At 36.7% G+C, this 25,339-nt stretch overlaps 1 protein-coding gene across 2 annotated transcripts in view; it reads left to right on the top strand.

The window, feature by feature from the left end:
• Positions 1–11,401, top strand: part of LOC106882987 (palmitoyltransferase ZDHHC20-B) — a 59,474-nt gene extending 48,073 nt beyond the window's left edge. The window contains exons 8-11 of one of the 2 annotated variants that reach the window (XM_089365196.1): positions 3,074–3,209; positions 4,548–4,674; positions 6,948–7,022; positions 9,374–11,401. In XM_089365196.1, coding sequence (XP_089221322.1) covers positions 3,074–3,209; positions 4,548–4,674; positions 6,948–7,022; positions 9,374–9,473 — 438 coding nt within the window. In that variant the 3' untranslated portion in view covers positions 9,474–11,401. Of the gene's footprint in view, positions 1–3,073; positions 3,210–4,547; positions 4,675–6,947; positions 7,026–9,373 lie in introns of both variants that reach the window. The other variant, XM_089365195.1, reaches the window with a different exon arrangement.
• The last annotated feature ends 13,938 nt before the right edge of the window (positions 11,402–25,339 follow it).

Raw genomic sequence — 25,339 nt, 5'->3', positions numbered from 1 at the left:
AATGAAATTGCCTGTTTATAATAATAATAATAATAATAATAATAATAATAATAATAACAATAATAGCAGCAGTAGCATATGTAGCAATCCTTACACATACTAATAGAATAAATTTACAGTAGCACATACTAGCCAGGCACATTCTGCATTTAAAATTATATAACATTCAATTGCATAGTTTTGTTATTGATATATGTTAATTATTGAATATTATATAAATGTTAAAACATATTTTATTGTTATTAATAGTCTGAAAATCTACATTTAACTTTCAGCTTATTGTTTACCATTCTCTCTCCCATAATTATGTGCATATGTGTGTATATCAGCGGAAGTGTGTAATTTTTCTTTTTTATAAAATTTATCCTTGCATTAGCTTTCTGTTAGGAATCTCCCAAGTCGTTTTGTTTGTATTTCCTTGTTAGTATGGGTTGAACAGGGACCTTATTTAAGATCGGATTTTACAGTTGGTCACTCTTCCTGTCACCAACCCTTTCCTGCTTCTGAGTAAGGGATCATCATCATTTCGCATCTGCTTTCCATGCTGGCATGGGTTAGACGGTTTGACAAACTGATAAGCTGGGGAGCTGCACCAGGTTCCAATCTGATTTGGCATGGTTTCTACAGATGGATACCCTTCCTAATGCCAACCAGCCCAAAAGTGTAATGGGTGCTTTTTACGTTCCACTGGCATCAGCCACAACTATGATTTCACCTGGTTTCATCAGTTTTCTCAACAATGGTATGTTACCAAATGTCTTGGTCACTTATCATTGCCATTTTTAAAAAATCTTTGAAAGCACTGAGTGACTGGTTGTAATGCTAACAAATAATACAAACTTATTGTCTCACTCAGGCAGTGACAAGTGAAGCTGTAGAATGTAAATATTTGTGCATATACACATGCGTGTATATGCACACATGCAAATATACATCGTCATCATACTAACATCCACTTTTCCGTACTCACATGGGTCAGACGGAGCTTTTTGAGGCAGATTTTCTATGGCCAGATGCCCTTCCTGTTTCCAACCCTCACCAGTTTCCAAGCAAGGTAATATTTCCCCATAGCTAGGCATGTTCTTGCAGAATAATGGAAATGAATGACAGTGAGACCCCTTTACAACTATTACTTGATGTCAAGGCAAGGAGACACACACACACACACACACACACACACACACACACACACACACACACACACACGTATATACAAATGTTTGTGTGTATATATATGTACACACACATCATCATCATCATCATCATCGTTTAACGTTCGTTTTCCATGCTGGTATGGTGGGGGGGGTCTGGGAAGCCAGGAGGCTACACCAGGCTCTAATCTGATCTGGCAGTGTTTTCTACAGCTGGATGCCCTTCTCTACTTACAAGGCTTTGGTTGGTCCAGGGCTATAGTAGAAGATCCTTGACCAAGTGCCATGCAGTGGGACTGAACCCAGAACTAAGTGGTTGGGAAGCTAGCTTCTTACCACACAGCCACACCGGCACCTATATGCATTTATACATATATATTTATATACATGCATATCCATATATGATGGGCTTCACACAGATTCTGTCCACTAAATTCACTCAGGCATTTGCTGTTATTTATGATAGCAAACATTTCAAAACTATGTAGAATTTTAATAAGAGTTTGAAATGAAATACTCTTGCCTCCAAATTAAGATGTCTTTTTCAACAAATTTAAGGAACAGAAATTCAGATTTTCTAAACATGCAAATCTCCAAATTTATTTCCATTCATGGAAATTAATTCATTGTTAAATTATGAACTATTAATTTTCTCAATTCCTGTTAGACACCTTTTTAATGAAATGAAGGATTTCATTTTAGGGATGTGTGTGTGTGTGTCTCTCTCTCTTATCTAGAAATAGCAGTTATATCTCCCTCAGACCACTTTAAAAAGAGAAGGACACACCTAATGAAATCCTAATACCCATCCAAAGACCAAATAAAAAATGATAGGATGGTCATGACTGGATTTTCTTTAATCATGTCTATTCAGTTGATATTGTCCTGAAGCTAAACAACAACTCACAAAAGGTGTTCCTGCTCTCCAAATCTTGTTAGTGAAAGTGAGTTGATGGAAACTGTAGAAACCCACCTGATAGAGTGTAACTGTAATTCAGCTTTGTTACAGTATGTTACACTGATTTTATTTGAGAGTTGCATTAAGGACACTCAGCTACTTACTCTTGTATTTCAATGAGTTGGTCATCCATTTGATTGAACAACTGGACATCATGGTCCTGACTAATGAAGATTCATTAAGTTAGGACTGCATTACTAACCACATGCATTAATTCAAACGTTGATGGTTGTTTTGTTTGGGCATCATATCCGTATGTCTCACTCTACCTGACTGACAACAGAACCCACTCTTACTTCACTGTTCAGTGGTCGTTAGTGATCATATATTTATTTGGAAAAAGAGGAGGTCAGTGGCTGATGTTGAAGAGAAAAACATAGATGAATTTTATGAAATTTATATTAAATTGAAGGTACAACTAGATATTCATATTATAACAAAAGTAGTTTGGCTGTTGGTATCATCTTTTGGGCATAAATATAAAATGGTCTGTCATGAGTATCCAAACGCATTTGAATATATATTCATTATTTGTGTGTGTACATTCCCAAAGAATAATGCATATACTCACTGTTGTGAGTGTGTCTCTCCAAACAGATCTTTATACATGTACCTGCTACTGTGTGTATGCATCTGTATGTGCATGTGGCAATTGTATGTTATATTGAACATCTTTAAGCAGTGTATATTTTTTCTCCTTATTTATGAAGCAAAATTTTAGATGTTTAGTGCCTGTTTCCAAGAGCAAATATGTTTTATTTTTTAACGTACAAATAAATTCTAAATGATAAAAAAATGAGTTCAGTTAACTTTTAAAATAAAGATCTTGTTTCCCAGTTAGTTGAATGTACTCAACTATGTGCATTACTTTTATTTTTTGTTAAAAACTAAAGTACTATCTGTAAATGTTTCAACCAGCTTTTTTTCCAGGTTACTGACTCAATTCTCTTTCCATTCTCCCCAGGTTAACAGCAATACTCCTACAGCTGGGAGATTCCACATTCTTTTCTTGTTCTTTGTCTCAGTAATGTTTGGTTGCAGTCTTATTTCACTATTTTGCTACCACATATTTTTGATTCTTCGTAATAGAACAACACTTGGTAAGAATTTCACTTACATTTCAACTCCATCTCTACTTTAAATCTCAATAACATATTGGTGTGAACAAAGTTGAATAAATCCCTCTTTTAATAATCCCTAACCTTTTGCTGGTATTAAAAGTAATGAAAGTTGTATCACCTTTGAATCCTAGATTAGTCCCTGTGAAGAAATGTTTGCAGTAATTTCCTGGAGAACATTACCCTGGTATTACCTTCTCTAAGTCTATCACCTGTTATGACAAGACTATCAGATATTATACACCACCAATCACAATGTACTTCAGTTCTTTCTTGATTGCATCCTTTTCCATCTTGGTCAAATTGTTTAACTAAATTGTCTTCCCATCGAGTGGCCACTTCCAATTTTTTGGATACCACTCGGCAACTGCACTGGTTTACCTGTTGTCTGTGAATCTTGCAACATGTCTGGTACTTTTGATATTCTGCAGTCATGTTGTTCACTCTGCTTCATTTTTGAATCACTTCATAGTAGCTTATCTTGCTCTTGTCTATATAAATGCAAGTACAATGGTGCCATTTAAGGGACTAGCACATAAGATCTTGTCCTGCTTTGCTTTGAGCACTTCTTTTATTTAGTTAAGTACCTTTTATCCTGCCCTTATGTTTCTTGGGATTTTAGTGTCCATGTTTTGGTGCATATTCTCTGTGTTCCCCTAATAGACATACTCCTTTACCCCATCAATTTCATCGCTTATCACCTCTATTCAGCCTTGTGGTATATCTTTGAACTGCATATATTTTGTTTTCATGTGGTTCGTTTAAAGGTTTACTGCTGATCTATGGTTGTCTATATATGAGAGGACTTAAAGTCAGTACTAAAACCTAATCCTGTTAAGAGAGTATTGTAGTTCGCTTGAAGCATTGTGTATTGTTTGTAAAGAATAAAAAGTTTAGAATGGTACAACAATGCACTATAAAACAAAAAATGGACTATATACCTGTTGTAATTTGGTTATCTATAGTCCGATGATATTTCGGAATTACAATTCCTTCTTCAGATCTTATTTGCTGGAGTCTCTGCTATAAACTGTTAATTTACAATACCATCATTTGTTGCTTACAGCATGGCCTATACCTAACTTATTGTGTCTATTTACTATTAAATGGTGTAAGCCAACCAAAGAGAATTTAAATCTCTTGGCATGGCCATTGTTTGTTGCCATTGCACAAATTGTTGACCCGATGTCTTATAGATTCAACTGTCAGCACCATTCCCTTGTCACACTTTAATTTCAGTATGAACTACAAAGTAGTGATGGTGGATTAAGTGATAAAAGCAAAAACCTAACACACTTTTCTACCTCATCTATATTCCAGAGGCGTTCCGAGCTCCTATTTTCCAAACAGGTCCAGATAAAGATGGTTTCAATATTGGAAAAATGAACAATTTTATACAAGTTTTTGGTGATAATAAATATAAAGTAGCTTTGCCAGTTTACACAAGGTAAGATTTATTGATAAAACATTTTATATAGCTTATGATGTGTGTGCGTGTTTGTATTGATGGATGAAAATAATGTTAATTTTGCAAAAGTTCAGATGTTGCTAGAAATATCTAAATTATAGGTAATATAAGTTGGAAGAAATTATTCAATGGTTACTTTAACTTATTAGCTGCCTTTTTAGGAATATAGATTTACTACTGGTGTGATGTGGTAAGAGGGGTAAATGCTAGAACCCTTGGTTGGAGAGCCCATATGGTGGGAGAAAATAGAGAGAAGTGGCAGGTGAGTCAGTTGTTGTTTGCTGATGATACAGCACTGATGGCGGATTTGGTAGAACAACTGAGGAGACTGGTGGTAGGGTTTGGAAGAATGTGTGAAAGGTGGAAACTGAAAGTGAATGTAGTTGAGAATAAGGTGATGAGATATTCAAGAGATGGAAGGGCTGGTAGGATGGATGTGAGTATAAATGGTAAGATGTTAGAGAAGGTGAGTGTTTTTAAGTATCTGGGATCACATGTGACAGCAGAGGGAGGTGAGGTTGGATGAGGAAGTGGGATGTAGAGTGAGGAAGGGGAGTAAGACACTTGGAGTTGTGAAAGGTATGCTGAGAGATAAACGGTTGAGTATGAAAGCAAAAAGAGGTGTGTATGTGGGCATGATTGTGCCAACAATGTTATATGGTGCAGAGATGTAGGGGTTGAGATAGGTGGAAAGGAGGAAACTAGATGTGTTTGAGATGAGATGTTTCAGAGCTATGGTTGGTGTGACATGGCTGGAGAGGATGAGGAATGAGGAGGTACAAAGATGAGCAGCAATGAGAGAAAAACTAACAACCAAATTGGATAGACGAATGTTGAGGTGGTTTGGCCACATAGAGAGGATGGATGAGAAGCGGATGTTAAGGAGGGTGATGAAGACTGAAGTGGTAGGTGGCAGATCTTGGCTTGTGTGCATGGATGAAGTGAGGAAAGCTTTGGTAGTTACAAGTGTTGGAGTGAGAGGGGCAAGAGAGTTTATAAATGCGAGGAAAGCTTGGAGAGTGTTTGTGAATGGATGAGTGAATTTTGATGTTACTCAAAGGGGTACTGAACCAGCATGATGCAGCAGAGGTAAACCAGCAAATACTGTCGGGCCCCCTGCTGATCCTAGGATTGCGTTCTATGTCTTAACCCGAGCATAGAACGGGGCTTGCCTCTTTGAGCTGGAAAATGAATAGAATGCCTGATGTGTGTCTTGCTGTGACTACCCACACCTAAAAAAAAAAAACAAATGGAGAATAGGCCTGGGTATATATGACTTTAACTTATCAAATTTGCCTCAAAACTGTTGACTGAAGATAGTTTTAAAAAGCCTCACTAGTCTCAAAGACTGTATTCAGTGGTTTAAATCTACCCAGCCCTCACTGTATACAGTGGTTGATGTTAGAAAGAACATACAGTTACATAAACCTATTCAGCCCTCATTGTATACTGTGGTTAATGTTCATGAGAATTTTCAATTATATATACACTCCACCCCCCCCCCCCCAACCACTTGTAATGCAGGTGTGGTTGTGAAATTTACTTCCCAACCACATGCGTATGGGATCAGTCTCATTGGGTTATGTCTTAGGCAAAAGTGTCTTCTGTTATAGCTTCATGCCAACCAAAGCCTCGAAAGTGGATTTTATAGACAGAAACCCATCATATATGTTTGCGTTTACCCCCACCATCACTACTCAACAACTGGGGTTGGATTGCTTACATCTCAGTAAATGAGGCTGATAGAATAAATACCAGGCTTAAAATAAGCACTGGGGTCTATTTGTAAACTAAACTCTAGCATGGCTGCAGTCCATTAGCTGAAACAAGTAGAACGATAAAAGATTGATTGAGGAGATACATATCTATAATAGCATCCAGAAGCTTGTTTCATCTGTTTGTAACTAAACAGTGAAAAATCACCTGTTGAATATACACATCCTGGCAGTAGAGAAGTGTGTTCAGGTGTGAATGTAGTCATTGTCATGCAACCAGTTCCTCTTGTGCTGCAGAACCATTGATGACTGCAGTTAGTTTTGTCTTCTGTGATAGCAAGGGTTTGGGCCAGCCCTTATTCTGGCACTTGCTGCCATCTCCCAAAATATTTCTTCTTTAAGAATTCTTGTTTAATTGCATCACCGATGAGAAAGGATTGTGAGAAGCATTGCTATACGTGTGTATGTGTATTCTGATAAAGGCATCTTTGCACTGAATATTATTTACAACTGCTATTTATCATCTTTTACTTTCAGTTGTGGAGATGGTGTGTCTTACCGCTCTAGAACCTCTACAGGAAGCTGCTATCAGACTATGGGCACAAGTGCTGGGTTGTTATTATCTTTCTCTGTTCATTGCTAATAATACATACAATCTTGATTTTTCTCAACTGTAAATTGTTTCATGGGAGATAATTGAGATTAGTTTGGCTTACCATCCTAGATTAGGAGAGAGCAAGAGAGAGAGAGAGAAGTTGTATTGATAATTGAGATGTCACTGTCTCATTAATGATAATTAAGTAAAAATATAGTTAATGATAAAGACTTTATAATGTCAAATTATGTATTACAAGCACCTTTGTGGTAAGTCCATTTCTCTTTTTTTACAAAAGTAAAAAGAAACACAAACAAATGGATCAGTGAAAGAGAAACTTGTAAGCTTCCCATTTAGTAACCATTGCTGTTTGATTAATAATGATGATGGTTGCATAGTAGTCATACTTGAAGTTGACAGCCAGAAACTGCAAGGAATTGAGTACAAATTGAGGAAGCATGAGTAGAACTGAAACTAAGAAAAAAGGTTTAAAATTGGAATACTTTTCTATGAACATTTGAACTTGAACTGCAATGTAGGTATTAGTTGTTGACTAATATGGCAGTGGATGGAGAAATTGGTAGAGTATTGCACAAAATACTTTGTGGTACTTCATCACTCTCAGTTACACTTTCAGTTGAAATCCCAAGCAAGTCAGCTCTGCCTTTCATCCTTCCAAGGTCAATAAGTACCAGTCAAGTGCCATTGGGCTGGACACTTTGTTAACAAGTTCACTTTACAACCACATGATTTCTTCCTTCTAGGTGCTTGGGCAAGAATATTCTTTAGTGTTCAATGTGTTGAAAGATATGTTAGGAGGTTCCAAAGTGTGTATGTTGAATAAACATCAGAAAGTATGATGTTAACAAAAATATAGTTATTTATTTAGAAGCGTGTGAATGTAAAACAATAGAGAAACATTACTGACTTGGAGCTGTGTAATGAGACATGAAGAAATTGGTATGACTTACTATATATTTTAGTTTTGATGGCTTTTATGCCACAGAATGTATTGAGTTTCATGATGATGATTGTGAATACCATTACTGTCTCAGTGAAGAAAGGTTGAATTAGCACTTACGATTGTCTAATCCACCACAGGATATGTTGATGGTGAACTTAAAACAGATGCCACATTGTAGCAAGTGATGTTGCTTTCTCAGCATCAAATCTGCAACTAACCTTTCTCTTTGAAAGATGCACATTTTATTGCTGGGTGGAAGTTACTACCTGTATTACTACAGCGTCAACTTTACTGGCTGGTGTCTGCCAGCCACAGCGACAAAATAGTTCTTTTCATGTCTCACTACACTTCAACTATTGAGTTGACCAATGCTTTGTGAGTGGATTTTGGTAGAAGAAAGTAGTGCAGAAGTTTTGTGTGTGTGTGTGTGTGTGTGTATATAGATCAGGGGTTCTCAACCATTTTTAATCTATGGACCCCTTTGATTGCTATTTTATTCTGATGGACCCTCATAGCTATTCATTGTTCAAAAATTAGTCTAACAAATAAACTTCTTTCAAAATTCCTATTTTGTTTTTTTAACTTGTGTAGGTTGAACTATGTAAAATGTTAAAGAAAGAAACCAGGTTGTTTCTTGCAATACATACCAATACTTCATCATCATCATTGTCGTTTAACGTCCGCTTTCCATGCTAGCATAGGTTGGACGATTTGACTGAAGACTGGTGAAACCAGATGGCTACACCAGGCTCCAATCTGATTTGGCAGAGTTTCTACAGCTGGATGCCCTTCCTAACGCCAGCCACTCCGAGAGTGTAGTGGGTGCTTTTACGTGCCACCCGCACAAAGGCCAGTCAGGTGGTACTAGCAACGGCCACGCTCAAAATGGTGTATTTTACGTGCCACCTGCACAAGAGCCAGTCCAGGGGCACTGGCAACGATCTCGCTCGAATGTCTTTACATGTGCCAGGAAGGCGATACTGGGCACAGGTGCCATTGACGGTTTCGCTTTCGCTTGCCCCAATAGGTCTTCGCAAGCCGAGTTTTGTTTCCAATGAAGGAGACGGCATTGGCATGGGTGCCAGTCGTCGAATTTAATTCGATTTCGATTTCACTTGCCTCAACAGATCTTCGCAAGCGGAGTTTAGTGTCCAATGAAGGAAGGTACGTATAAGTGGGCTGCCTAAGCAAAATTTTTTCCAGGACCCTTAAAATACTATTGTGGATCCCCAATTTACTATTTTGTTGCATGGACCCCCAAAAATCTTATATAAATCCCGGTTGAGAACCACATGTGTAGATAAATAGATAGATAAATATATAGACTGATACACATATGCACACACAAATATATGTTTAAATACATATCTTTGTATGACATTGTAATTTTCTTTCCATTTTTAGATGTCTACCATCTCATCTACGTGAATCTGAATGTACTCTTGTCATAGAACCTAACAACGGAGATTATTATGATGATGAGCCACGACCCCTTACTTCATGATTATTTACAGACCGTCCCACCACTACCACCACCACCACCACCACTGTCTAGGTTACTTTGTATATTGTAACCATGGCAACAACAAAGTTATCTGTCTTTTCTTTGTTTCTTTGGAGTTTTTTCTTTGTTCATTTCATTTGTATGAAACCTCTTTTTTTTTACCTTCAAAATATTCATTTATTTTCAAATTATTCTAATGAAGGAATGACATAAAACAAATGACATTTGATAAAATAACTATAACTTATCTCCCAATTCATTTTTTTTCCTTCTGTTTTGTCATCCTACTACATCACACATATGCACGCGCACGCACACACATACACACACACACACACCAGCTCCATCAATAGCTGGGACCATAGACTTCGGTTAACATTCTCAATTGCTAACTAAAATCAATGCTGCTTGTTTCTGTAACTACATATACAAAAACTACAAAACACATTTGAAATAATTTAAATTGAAAACAAAATTAAACAAAATTAAACAAAATCATCCCATAAGAGGCACTGAATAACGGAGAAGAACACTTTATACAGCCCGAATTTGTGGCCTTGTTTCATTCTTTTGATGCGCCTGAATCTCACCTCTTGTGCTGTTTTGTCAAAGCTTCGCTAAATTTAATTTATGTTTGTTTGTGCATGTGTGTGTGTTTGTGTGTGAAAATTTATCGCTTCTTGAAGGACACTACTATTTCTCATCCTGTGATTAATGTTGACTAACTGCCAGTCTATAAAGATGTGTATATACATATGTACATATCCACACACACATATATACACACATGCTTATATACTTATATAACATATATGCACAAACATGTATTTATGTATGTATATTTATACTTGTTCTTTTTGTCTGGGGAGGTGTTTTTTTTTTTTTTTTGCCTTATGGGTTCATGTTATATACTCTAAAAAAAATATCTGTGTAAAAGAATTCTTAATTATTTTCCCAAAATCTGGTTTCTTGTTAAATGAAGTAATTAAATATAGAATCCCTGGTTTATTGCAACAGCAGCATTTTAGTGGCGGGGCGGGGTTGTGTTACTGGTTAATGTCACCCTCTGATTAAATGATATTCGCAGTAGTTCATTATCAGTTTGTCTAGTTCCTTGCATCTCAATTTCTCACTTATCATGAAATATATGAATCTGATCGTTGATCTATATGGCCTATTGCCACATGACAAACTACCATAGTGAGACTCATCCAACCCATGCCACCGTAGAGTAATAGATGTAAATTATATATATATGTATATATATTAGTTATATCTTCTCTAAGGTTCTTGAAGTCACACGCCCCCTTGAGTTATGTGCCATCATTGAAACAAATTGGCAAATAGCTTTCATCTTCATTGATGGTCACCACTTTGCCTTCAGTATTCTCAAGTGATGTTAAACATCACAGTTGATGAACTTGTGAAATCAAGATCATCAACATTGTCCAGATTCAGATATTTAGACCCTGTTAATGTCTTGATCACAGTTGCTTGATGGTGAGGTATTTGACTTGGCTGAAGGATGTAGTCCATTGCAATCACAAAGAGAAAAAGGGTTAGAGTGTCTCTATAAAGGTTACCTGCTGTTATTGGAAACTCTTTTAAGTTGGATTGTTTGTTCTTTGCATAAGTCTTGATGGGTTTTCATGCATGGCAGTGATGGCTTTGACAATCTCTTGTGAGACACCAAAGTTTGACAGAACACAAAAACATGCTCTTTCTGTTGATATTATGAAATTATTTAGCAATTTTGATTTATAGACTCATTCCACCAATTTCTGCTATTATTATTCAATACAGTGTAGACTTTGTTGCTCATTACTATCATGTTGAGCTGATCTTTCGGATGTTCTGTTCTGGAAACTTTTGCATCTAAAAAGATGAAGACAAGTCCATTCAATCATATTGATACTATTGGCACACAATATGAAAAATGATTATTTCTCAAAAACCAGTGAGAGGGTAGTTTCTTGATATGGCACGAAATGCATCTTGGTTGGAACCACTTGGAGAAATAGAATTTTCTCCAACAGACAGCCTCACTACTTGTGGACCTTCATAATCTCTTTGAAGAGGTAAGATCAGACTTCATCACTTCTTCCCATGTCATCCTCTCTCACATGTCTCAACCACTTCAGTCTTCTCTCTTACAACATCTTATTCCTCCTATACCTAATTTTTTTCTTTGTCATTCATTCACACTAACATTTTACATCCAGCAAAACCTGGTCTCATTTGTCTCCAAGATGGCACAAGACTGAATTGAAGATAAATCATGTTATGTTGAAATGTTGAGCTGATTTATTTGATAAATTTCGACAAATCAAGCAAGGAATAACAGTGTTTATGAGATAAGTTATATCAATAGTTCAGTTCAAATATTATTGTTATTATTGTTATTATTATTATTATTATTATTATTATTATTATCAAGTTGAATCAGTGAAGACAACCAGTCTTCATTGGTTGTCTTCGTGCCAATAATATCAGCCAATTCACACTCCATTATCATAAAGGAAGGAAGGACACATTAGATAATGTATTCATAGATATACGTTGTCTGCAAAAATTTGAAGACAGAATGTTGTAAATGGAAAGAGAGCATGGTCATAAGTGATTATAGACCATACAATCTGGGCTGGTGCTGAACTACTAATTTAGAAATTTAAAAATATGATTAGCACTTAGTAAAATTATTATTTAATCGAATTTTTGAGGAAAATCTATCAAAAATACAAATGTACATGTTTCAATATTGTTTGAACAAAATATAAACCAACATTGATTTCTATTTAATTGTTGACTTGAAAGTTACATATCACACACTGCATATGTTGTTGTTGTTGTTGTTGTTGTTGTTTAGCGTTGGCTCATTCATCTCATTGAGCACATCTATGACTGAAGATGTTGATGGTGGAAATGTTATTTACCCCTAGCCCTCATCAAGCAGACCAATGAAAATGTTTAAGCCATGACCTATTTTTCATTAGACACAGTATATCATGAACTACATTATTTAATGTGCCCTTGCATGTTTTTAAGATTATTTGGTGTAATTTGAGGGAGATTTGGCTGTCATTTCTAGCAGGTCAGATGACCACATAGAGGGTCTTCCATTGGTTCCTAGATGCAACTGTGACTTCACATTTCAATGCATCATTCTTCTCTCTCTTCCCACCTCCTCTGTTTTTGTCAACTTCTTTATACACTGGTTCCAGGTGAGATTAAAAAAAAAAGACAATTTAAATACTTCTAATATAGCTTCCTTCACCAAATTGGGCATTTTCATTGGAGCCCCTTCTTCTCCACATCATATCTCTTCTTAAAACAAGTTCCGTGAATTTACTTTATGTAAAGGAAATATAAAAGGAAAAAAAAGATGTTTATATTTCTTGTGAGAAACAAAAACTAAGGTCCATCAAAATATTAAAATATTAAGTTGGGATTGATGAAAACCAGGTCAGAAAGATTCATTCAAATATATTTTTACAAAATCAATGTGATATTACTTTTTACACTAGATTGACAAAAACTCCCTTCTCTGGTAGCTGATTCAGTTACAAAAAGGAGTCAAAAATCCCGAAATTCTGCTTTGTGTCAATGTGCGTGTCTGTCTGTGTTCCATTGTTGTTTATGAAGATAAATTTTTTTTTTTTTTTGGAAATTAATTTAAATTTCACAGTATTTTGAGGGTTTTGTTGTTTTTTTTTTTCTTTTTGCTTATTTAATGTTGGTAATACTGAAGCTTCAATCATTGTTCCTGGGTTATCATAATGCAAAAGTTCTTTGTGGTCCTCTGCTTACTGGCAAACATGAATTCTATAGCATCTTATATATATATATATATTAATTTACAGAGACGTGTATGTGTGTGTGTGTATATTATATACATATGAATGTATATTTATATATATCATCATCTTTGAACATTCACATTACTTGCTGGCATGGATAGCATGGATTATATCAGATCTGAGGTTTCTATGGCTGAACGTCTTTCCTAACACTAACCATGTTACATTGTGTAGTGGGTACTTTTGTGGCATCAGCACTAGCGAAGTGATTGTGCGTCTTGCATGACTAAGATCTCCTTTGAGCAGGTGATGCTACAGTAGAGAGGGACGCAGCTTTAGGTTAGGAAATGCAGAGTTCAAATATGGAAGAAAGAATCAAAACAGAACAGGTTTCTTGCTGTAGGGAACCTACATGGCTAGTATGGAGCTGGTAAGAGAGTGGACTGTCAAAATATGAAGTGAGTAGACATGGATGGGGACAGAAAAGGGATGGGATTGTGGCTGGGTAGAAGTTGCAAGAGTGTGTGGGTGACTGAGGGATAATGGGAATAAGTGAGGGGAGTGAATAAAATAAATAAAGAACAAAAGTTGAGAAGTGGTCAATGATAAATATGCATTAGTGAGAAAGTATGGAAGAGACTGGCAGATGTAGTGAAAGGTGGACAGAGGTAAGGAGGTGACCAATGAAATATTTGAAATATGGGGGAAGTCACTGAGTTTATTAGGTTATGGTTGACAGGAGTGAGGAGTAACAGAATAGTAATAATACAGTGTATATATATATATATATATAGTTTAACGTCCGCCTTCCATGCTAGCATGGGTTGGACGATTTGACTGAGGACTGGCAAACCAGATGGCTACATATATATATATATATATATCTCATCATCATTATCATCGTTTAATGTCCATCTTCTATGCTAGTATGGGTGGGATAGTACCACAAGAGCTGGCCAAGCCAAAGCCTGCACTAGACTTCTGTGACCGTTTTGGCAGGATTTTTACAGCTGGATGCCCTTCCTAACACCAACCACTCAGCAGAGTGGCTCAGTTTTAGCAAGGTTTCTACAGCTGAATGCCCTTCCGAACACCAATCACTTTACAGTGTCGACTGGGTGCTTTTAAGTGGCACCTGCACTGACAGGGTCACCAAGTACTTGGAAGACAAAATCTTTTAAGAGTGGAGGAGGTGATGATGAAAAGGTTATAGTGAGACAGATACAGGTGTCTTGCTGTAGAGGAAGGTTACCTGGCCGGAGAGAGAAAGATCAGGAATGAAGGCAGGAACAGGTGTGGTACTGCAAAGAAAATACATGGTTACTGAGTGAAGTGCAGGAGAAGGAAAGAGAGTGGGAGATCACAGGTTGGAGACAGTGGCAAAATGCCAGGCATACTCATATATATGTTTATTTCTGTATTCCTTTCTGTCGAAGAGCATAGGCTCGAAACGTAAAAGACTTTCTTACTTCCCAACCATTTAACTAATACATCTGTTTGTTTTTTTGTAAATTCTCACTATAGATATATATATATATATATATATATATATATATATATATATATATATGAGAGAGAGAGAGAGAGAGAGAGAATGATGAAATATGATTGGGTTGGTTGCAAGGGAGAAGAGGTAGACTTAATATGTGAGGAGATGAGAGATGTAGGGTGGCAGGGAAGGCTTGAGGAGAAAATCAGGTAGGGATCCCAGTTGTGTGTGTATGTGTGCATATATATATAGATATATAATATAATTAAGATGTGTGTGTAAGTTTGTGTCTCCTTGTCTTGGTGACACTCATTTACAGCTACCACATTGCATGATAGTTGTAAATGAGTGTTAAGTGATAATACCCTGGTATATAAATGACAACAACCCTATAATTATGTCTGTGTTTACTTACTTACTTGTTTTATTATAAATGCTTTGGTATTGATTATTCATCAATCAATGATTATAATGTCATGCACTCTCATCTACAATCTACAAGGGCTATTGCAAAAGTTTTGACCCCAACATATTTAAGAATATTTTAATTTTTCATCAAAGTCACCATTAACCTCTCTTCTCTATAAGACACATTTAATAGCAGTGACCTTATCTTAGGGGTTATTTTCATAACTCAACTTGCTTGCGGTTTGTCTATGAAAGATGCTTTCCTTGAAGATATTCAATTGGTCAACGTTTGACTGTTGAAAGGTATGAACAGTACTCTTCATGGTACATATTTCACTTGAGATCATTGATTTCCTCTGATGCGGTCATCTCCAGAATAAAAAAAAAATCTAATAACAGCATGAGGCTTTAAATTCTAATTGATCTTGTAAAAATCACAAAATATTTCCCTGCTATAATTTATAGCTTCAAAATCCAACTTTCCAAAAAAGGAAATAATATACATAATGTTATACAAAGCAATGAAAATAATTGGAGATTTCTATCAAAAGGACCATAGTCAGAGTGAAAACTTTTGGAATATCTATTGTGTATTGAATTAACTTGAAAATTGTAAATGAATTGGTTCCTTCAGCTATTTGAATATTCTTCTTTTTTTTTTTTTTTTTGTGACTGTCTGATAATCTATATTATTGATAAACAAAAGGGAATTCATCATTTCATGCCAGAGACCAAAGAATTTTCTAGCATTTTGTATGTATGTATGTGTGTGTATAAATGTATATGTGTATATATATATATATATATATATATATAACTTTTACAAGAGTGGTGACAGATTTTGAAGTCATTAATCACCCCTTTTCTTGCAAAAGTTTAATAAATATATACTCTATAAAATATGTTGAGTAATCCTTCAGTTTAATGACAAACTGTTTGTATTGTAACTCTCCATAAAAACAGATATTATATATGCGTGTGTGTGTGTGTATATATATATAGAGAGAGAGAGAGACAGATATAGATCACACGCAATTCTTCTACCAGAAAAAAAAATTTATTATATATATCTGGGCCTTTTTTCCATTTACCAGATGCTGAAGGGGCCTGCTGAAAACATTAAGTATCTATTCTTAACAACACACTAACATAGCAACTAATTTTGCAATATAATCCACTTGCTGCTGTAGAACACTACTAGACCTCCTTGAGTTATACTGGTTATATTCATCTACTTAAAGATATATTGATAAAAGCGATCAAATACTTTTGTGTTGTGACAGATCAATTATTGAAGACAGAGTTTTTAGCTTAAAATGTTTTCATCTTTACCTAAAAAGAAAAAAGATTTATTAAATCCTTACTACATTTGATGTTTAGCAAATCATTTTAAAATCATCTTGAAGATGATATTTAAGAGGGAAAAAAAACCTTGTCAGACACAACTACATATCTTGTGTGCTTTTATTTGTATTGTTTTTCTATGTTAATGTGTGTGTGTGTATATACATATATATATATATATATATATATATATATATATATATATATGAATGAGAATGTATGTACAGTCACACATACGCACACATATATGCTTATATAATAAAGTTCACACACAAGTTGTTGATATATATATATGTGCATAAAAGGAAATACACAGTAAAGTTTATATGTTAAATGTGTGTATTGTTTGTGAAATTGTTATAAACTATGTTTGCCAGCATTATGAAAGGCTGGATTGCATTCATTCATTAATCTAAATCTAATGTTTTTAAGTAGCCAATAATATGGGGGTTTTGTGTGTGTGTGTGTGTGTGTGAATTGTCTTGAAATATGTTTTGTGTGGACTTGCTTGGATATATTACTAAACATCTGTTTAAAAATACATATTTACATATACACATTCAGCCTCTGAGTGTGTGTCTATGTATGTATGTATGTATATTTGTGTGTGCATATGTATGCATATATGTGTGTATATACATGTGTGTGTGTGTGTGTGTGTGTATATATATATGAATATATATGCCCATACATAAACATATCTCTCATCATACATGCATATGCGCATGCAGACACAGACACACAATTTGAAACAAATTTGTCAATCCTTAACACCTCATTTCAAATTTGTTTACTTTAAACTATCTGCTGTAGGTGTTTTTTTCTTTTGTTTTGTTTTTGTTGTTTCTTTTTCTTTTTTTTAAAGAGTATTTAGAAGTCTATTGTTCTGCTCACCAACCATTCAAGTTGTCTTGGTATTTGAAGACCAAACATTTTTAACATTTGCAATGCTAAGAAGAAAAAGAGATGAATTTGTAAAAAATGTTATGAATACATAATACATTAAAAAAAAAAGTTGAATATATATACATATATGTGTTTTAGTCCATTTATTGCATGAATTTATATGCAATTTCATCACCAGAGATAACAGATTTTAACGACAGCAGTATTAATTGTCCACATCAGCAATTGCATATTACTGCTCTTAGTTTTTCCTTGATCAACCTTTGAATCATCTTCACATACATGTTTTTTTTTGGTTTTTTTTTTTATCTGTTGTACTTTACCTGATCATTTATCACCTGTAATACCAGCAGGTTTCTGTGTCTGATGACTGAACTATCTCACTTACCTTCACTGTGGTAATAATGGTCATTGTTATATTAATCTGTCTCACTGAGTATCGTTTATTCAGTGTAAACATACCACCATATTGGATAGTGTCCAATAGTTGTTATATTATTGGTGCAAATGTGGCTGTTTGCTTTCCAACTGCATGCTTCTGGTTTAGTCCTACTGTGTGTTATCTTGTGGAAAAGTGTCTTCTACTGTAAGCCCAGAACTGACCAAAGACTTGTGAGTGGATTTGGTAGATGGAGACTGAAAGGGAGTCCACTGTGTGTGTGTGTGTGTGTGTGTGTGTGTGTGTGTGTGTGTGTGTGTGATCAGGATCATTTAACACCTGTTTTCCATGCTAATATGAGTTGGATGGTTTGAACAGGAACTGGTAAGCTGCAGGGCTGTGTCAAACCCCAATGATAGGTTTGGCATGGTTTCTACTGCTGGATGTCCTTCCAAATATCAACTATGTTATAGAATGTACTGGGTGCGTTTTTGTTTTTTTTTTCATGCCGCTGGTGCTAATGAGGTTTGCCATGTAACTTGCAAGACAGAAAATGAACAGGAGGAATAGAGGGAGAAAAGCTCCCGCTACTAAGAGAAACATATTTGAAAGGGGAAGGTGAATGACACGACCAGGTGTATGATGGAAGACCAAGCACAGTTGTTTTACTATAGAGGAGATAAGCCTGTGGTAGTGATGGGGTGCTGGAGCAAACTCACAAGGAACAAGAAAGTGACCATCAGAGAGGGCAAGGACAGTGGATTGTGGGAGGGGACGAGAGTGGATAATTTCAAAAGAGTGTAAGTGAGGGAGTAACAGATTGTTAAAAGGGGGCAGTGAATATAATGAGGGATAAACAAAGGTGGTGGTGGTGAAGCTGATGAGAAATATCAGTATGGAGAGAATTAAGGTGAGAGATATAAGGGTGGCTCAGGAAGTAGAATGGGTAAGAAAGTAGAAAATAGGGAGATATGCAAGGTGTAAGAGCAGTGGAGAGGGAGATATACGAGGGGTGCTGAAAAGTTCCTGGCTTGGGTAAAAGAAAATACAGGAGGATCAGTTAATTATGATTTTATTTAACATGTTCACACACTTATTGCAGATGTCCTTCAGTTTTTCTAAGCCCTGCAAAAGAACTCAGAAGGTCGGGCCTCCAACCAAGCCTTACATGACATCCTTAAAGCCAGGAACTTTTCAACACCCCTTGTGTGCATATATCATCATCGTTTAACGTCCGCTTTCCATGCTAGCATGGGTTGGACGATTTGACTGAGGACTGGTGAAACCAGGTGGCTACACCAGGCTCCAATCTGATTTGGCAGAGTTTCTACAGCTGGATGCCCTTCCTAACGCCAACCACTCAGAGAGTGTAGTGGGTGCTTTTACGTGTCACCCGCACGAAGGCCAGTCAGGCAGTACTGGCAACGGCCACGCTCAAAATGGTGTATTTTATGTGCCACCCGTACAAGGGCCAGTCCAGGGGCACTGGCAACGATCTCGCTCGAAAATCCTTACACAAGCCGCGGGCACAAGTGCCAGAAAGGCAACGCTGGGCACAGGTGCCTTCACGATTTCGCTTTCGCTTGTCCCAATAAGTCTTCGCAAGCTGAGTTTCGTGTCCAATGAAGGAGACTACGTTGGCATGGGTGCCAGTCGTCGAATTTAACTCGATTTCGATTTCACTTGCCTCAACAGGTCTTCGCAAGTGGAGTTTAGTGTCCAATGAAGGAAGGTACGCATAAGTGGACTGGCTGAGGCCTTAGATTTAGGTTTCACTTGTCTTGCCGGGTCTTCTCACACAGCATATTTCCAAAGGTCTCGGTCAGAAGTCATTGGCTCGGTGTGACCCATTGTTTGAAGGTCGTGCCTCACCACCTCATCTCAGATCTTCCTGGGCCTACCTCTTCCACAGGTTCCTCAACTGCTAGGGTGTGGCACTTTTTCACACAGCTATCCTCATCCATTCTCGCTACATGACCATACCAGCGCAGAGACAAAATTAGGCACAAGCAGTATCAGGTGGGATATGCAAGATAGAAAGCTGCTAGTATGGTCATGTGATGCATGTGAATGAGGACAGTTGCATAAAGAAGTGCCGATCACTTAAAATGGATAGAATTTGTGGAAGGAGGAGACCCAGGAAGGCATGGAATGAAGTATTAAAGACTGATCTCAAGATATTGCGCTTTACATAGGAGAAAATGAAGAAGATGATTGGTATTTTGCTGTGCTTGGCACGACCTGTCCATTACAGCAAAAAGAATATCCTAAAACCACATTCCTCTGTAGTCTGTCTCCTTGCCTTGACATGATAGTTATAAATGATATTCTTCATTTCCAATCTTTCCTGAAAATATGTCTGGTCATAGGAAGTATTACCTTATTTGGAAAGAGGTGAGGATTGGTGACAAGAAGAGGGCCCAACTGCAGAAAATCTACCTCAACAAATTTTGTGTGATCCAATGCAAACATAGAGAAATAGACATTAAACGATGATGGTAATAATTATACAAAGAGATATGGTGGGCTTTGTACAGTCTTAACTTTTCCTGTTGATTAATATGTGGTTGTCATAACGTAACTTTGGTAAAATACATGGTGCTTTATTTTTATCATTAAGTATCTCCACTCCAGTTAAATAATTATTTTACTCTCATTGAACTCCTCTGTCATACAGTATGCCTTCTTTTGATTGCATTCTGATTTGTTTTTGATGTGTTCAGTTCTATGCAACCACTGTTTAATAATTATGTAGTCTATGACTTCGGTTTACCTTGATGCAGCAATCAATGTTAGCAATGTTGTCTGCAAAAGTGAGTTTGGATTAAAAAAATTTTTTTTTTGGCATATGGCATCCTCTGGATATTTTCAGAGTGTAGTCAATTCCAGTGAAGAAAATTTATGGGGCTAAAGTGTTGCTTTGTTGTAATATTCATATGAAAACTGAAATAGCCAAGAATTAGTTATCATCCATCATATCATGAGCTTTCTGACCAATAGATAGGCTTGCTAATGTTGTAATAAGTTTGTTAATATGGTACAGCTTATGATTTTGAATATATTCTGATCAAGTGTCAAATATCTTCTTCAAGTCAGTGAATTTCACATGTGATAGCTAAAATCAAGCAATTCTTGTCAGAGTAATTTAGCACATGGTCACCATAGCTGCAATTGTAGCAAACTACCATTGTGGTGATAAAAACATTAGCTCAATCCTGTAACTACTATTGCCCCATAACATCAAATAAATGACTTTAAGCAGTGATTCATCAATGACCTTTTTCTGTTGTTATTAATATTACAAAATCCCTTTTTTTTGGATGAAAGTTTTGCAGTAAAATCACAAATTTTTTAAAATGACCCATCCACCACAGCAGAATTGATACTGGTGCTGGTGCCACGTAAAAAGCAACCAGTACACACTGGAGTGGTTGGCGTTTGGAAAGGCATCTAGCCATAGAAACCATGCCAGAGCAGACAATGGAACCTTGGTGTGGCCCCTGGCCTTACCAAGTTCTGATCAAACCATCCAACCCATTCCAGCATGGAAAACAGACGTTAGATGTGACAACGATGATGTTTACACCAACTTTCTCACAAATAACATATTCATCGGAATAAGTAACAGGAATCACGGCACCCGCATTTTCTGTAAAACTCCTCTCAGAATTTTAGTTTTTTGCAGCTCAAAATTATTAAAAATTTTTCAAATTGTTTTTCCAATCTTATAGCCAGTAATCCAAGATTCCCAAACTTCTTGCTGTTTAGATGGTCTAAGAATTAATGGTAAGATTTTTTTTTGATTTTTTTTTTTTTTTTATAGTTTCAGCTCAGAGCTGCGGCCATGCTGATACACCGCTGTTATAGACATAAAAGAATTCTTTCTAATTTTTGTCACAGGACCAGCAAATCTGAGGAAAGGGGAAAAGTTAATTACATCAATTCCTGTTCTTCACTGCTTATTATTTGATGAACCCTAAAAGGATGAAAGATAAAGTTGACCTTGGTAGAATTTGAGCTCAGAATGTAATGAGTCAGAAGAAATGCCTCAGCATTTTGCTCCAGTCACTTATTGGCTAATAATAGTGGTTTCTAATATAAGCAGAAGACGAACAATTTTTGAGGTGAGCAAGGATTAGTTGATACTATAATATTTGACTGATATTTTAGTTTATTAACCACAAAAAAAACGAAAGGCCAAGTTAACCTTAATGGGATTTGAACTCAAAACAAAGAAGAAATACCACAAAGCATTTTGTCTAACACACTTATAATTCTGCTGATAATAATAATAGTAACAACCATTTCTACTCTAGGCACAAGGCCCGAAATGTTTGGGGAGGGGGCCAGTCGATTAAATCAACCCCAGTACACAACTGGTACTTAATTTATTGACCCCGGAAGGATGAAAGGCAAAGTCGACCTCAGCGGAATTTGAACTCGGAACGTAACGATAGATGAAATACCGCCAAGCATTATCGCCTGGTGTGCTAACGTTTCTGCCAGCTCACCACCTTAATAATGATGATTTCAAATTTTGGGACAAGGCCTGCAATTTTTAGGGTTAACTTGATTACATCAGGTACTTATTTTATCAACCCCAAAAGGACAAGTCAACCTTGGCAGATTTGAACTCAGAACAAAGACAGATGAAATGCTGCTAAGTATTTTGCCCAACAGGCTAACAATTCTGCCAGCTCACCATCTAAATAATAATGGTCAACTAAAAGACACAAGTACAGAACAGGAAATAGAAACATTAGTAGATTCACTTGCCACATGGCCTTAATACCTCGAACCATATCATTTTTGTTATTTATTTTTCATACCTAATTTAGATTGGTCACATTTCCCCCCACTGAGCTACCAAATTATCTCTCCTCCTTCATCACCATATAACTCTCTCCTTATACACTACTTTTGCCTTTCTCTTTCCCCACACTACTGCATCCTACCCAACCATGTCATCTCCCTCTTTTGCCCACCTTGTGTCAGCTGTATCATCATTACTATCCTACTGCCCTTCCTCCCCCACTCTCTTCTTCATCTTTTTCTCTTCACCAATTTATGCATCATTGGTCACTCTCAATGCTTTATCCACCCTTCAACCCTACTCCCACCGATTTACTGATGTTAGGTTCCCTTGTTCAGGTGGTGGAGTTGTTGTTGAAACTCAAGGTGGGTTGTTTTTTTTAGAGGGTTGATGCTGACCAAGTCATTTTTTTTTTTAAAGATGAACAGCAAAGAGAACAACAACAACAAAACAGAGATGCTTGGTATAATGTTGAAATCCTGGATTTCTAGCAGGATGTCAGGTATAAGGATGCTAACCACCAACGAAGTGCAGGTGTTGTCTACGCAGAGATAAGAAAAGCACCTTCTGATAAATAAACCACATGGTTGGGACAATCCTGAATATTGGGACTTACAGGGACATGAATAATTTGGTCAGTGTTTATAATGTTGCAGGTGGCAGTTTGATTGGCATTGTTTTGGAAGTTGACAAAAATCTGCATAGTGTTCTTGTAGCAATGACTAGCTATGTTGTTGTTGGCACTCCGTCACTTACGACGTCGAGGGATCCAGTTGATCCGATCAATGGAACAGCCTGCTCGTGAAATTAACATGCAAGTGGCTGAGCACTCCACAGACACGTGTACCCTTAACGTAGTTCTCAGGGAGATTCAGCGTGACACAGTGTGACAAGGCTGACCCTTTGAATTACAGGCACAACAGAAACAGGAAGTAAGAGTGAGAGAAAGTTGTGGTGAAAGAGTACAGCAGGGTTCACCACCATCCCCTGCCGGAACCTCGTGGAGCTTTAGGTGTTTTCACTCAATAAACACTCACAACGCCCGGTCTGGGAATCGAGACCGCGAGTCCGCTGTCCTAACCACTGGGCCATTGCGCCTCCACAATGACTAGCTACAACTAAAGAGGAAAATCAACAGTGGGAAACAGATTCGCAAAGATGGTTAGACTAACATATAAGCAGTGTTTCTGAAATTATTTAGTGTACTGAGGAGCTGTGTAGTATTCTTGACAAAGCCGCCAGTATAACAATAGAATATTTTGATTGGATGCATGATCGAGAGATGGACAAAATATTTATTATAGTAAGCAAAAATGCATTGTCATTGCAATGAGTAACAATATTAACACCAAGTGAGGTGGTTTGTGTCAGTAATGAATGTAGTTGTTGCTTAGTGAACTGAAGTTGAGAGCCATAAATTGCTGCAGTCATTGATCTTGGCAGTGTGTGATCACTGACTAGTTATCAGATAAACCATCTACATAGAAGGCACATAGCTTAGTGGTTAGAGTGTTGGGCTCACAATCATGAGGTGGTAAACTCGATGTCCCAGACCAGGCTGCGTGTTGTGATCTTGAGCAACACACTTTATTTCATGTTGCTCCAGTTCACTCATCAGCAGAAATAAGTTATGACATCACTGTTGCTAAGCTGTATTGGCCTTTGCTTTTCCCTTGGATAACATTGCTTCCATGGAGAAGGAAGGCTGGTATGTATAGAAAAATTGCTGGTCTTCTATAAAACAACCTTGCCCAGACTTGTGCCTCAGAGGGGAACTTTCTAAGTGCAATCCTAGAAGTTCATTCATGACCAAAGGGGGTCTTTACCCTTTATAGATGGCTTATCTGATAAATATGCCAAAGATGAACATGTTATTGAGATTTAAATATGTTGTTTATCCAAAAATGTTTGTTTATACTGTGGGGATTCTAATGAGTTTTCACTGTAAGAGACTTGAATGGGTTAGTTACTTGCTGATGTCATCAATCCTTGACAGAATCTTGTATGTGATGTTTAGTTATTTTTACATCTGACCACAGTGTAGATTCAATTCTTAGTCCATTTGAAATTCTGGCAATATTCCTGTTATGTGATTATTAATATACAGCATTTAAAGTTAAATGTTTACTTTGGTAGTTCTGTAACGTTTCTTTAGGCATTTACAAATGACATGAAGGGAACTTGTGAGATGATGTCTAGCTATGGAGGGAACTGTGGAAGACATGGGACAAGGTGGTAAACTATGATCTTCAGATGTGTCTCATGGAGTCAATGGCAAGTGACCAAAACCTGTGCTTGAGAAAACACATCTGGCCAAGTGAAACTAATTGTGGCCAGTGCCGGTGACACGTAAATTGCATTCACTACAGTCCAGTCATAGAAATCAAGCCAAAACAGTTACAGTCAAACCATCTAACCCATGCCAGCATAGAAAATGGATGTTGAATGATGACTATGATTGGCAAAAATCATTGACAAGTAGATTCAAGACAATACTCTTGGTTATGTGGATAACATTGCTGCTGTCAGTGAAGATTCTAATGAGGAACAATATTGCTCTATGATAAATGGAAGTACTAAAGGATTTAAATTTAACTATTAAAATATAGAAATAATACATTTCTAAATCTCTCAGAGTGACTTAGGCAGTAGTGATGCGATAAAGTAGTTGTATACTGCCAACTTAACGTGGCAGTCCCAATAAGGGAATATACTACTGCTATTTAGCCC

Source organism: Octopus bimaculoides, chromosome Z (assembly GCF_046866305.1).
Source record: "Octopus bimaculoides isolate indiv1 chromosome Z, ASM4686630v1, whole genome shotgun sequence".
Classification (NCBI taxonomy): Eukaryota; Metazoa; Mollusca; class Cephalopoda; order Octopoda; family Octopodidae; genus Octopus; species Octopus bimaculoides.
Note: the sequence above shows the minus strand (reverse complement) of the source record. Positions and strands in the feature narration are given on the sequence as shown.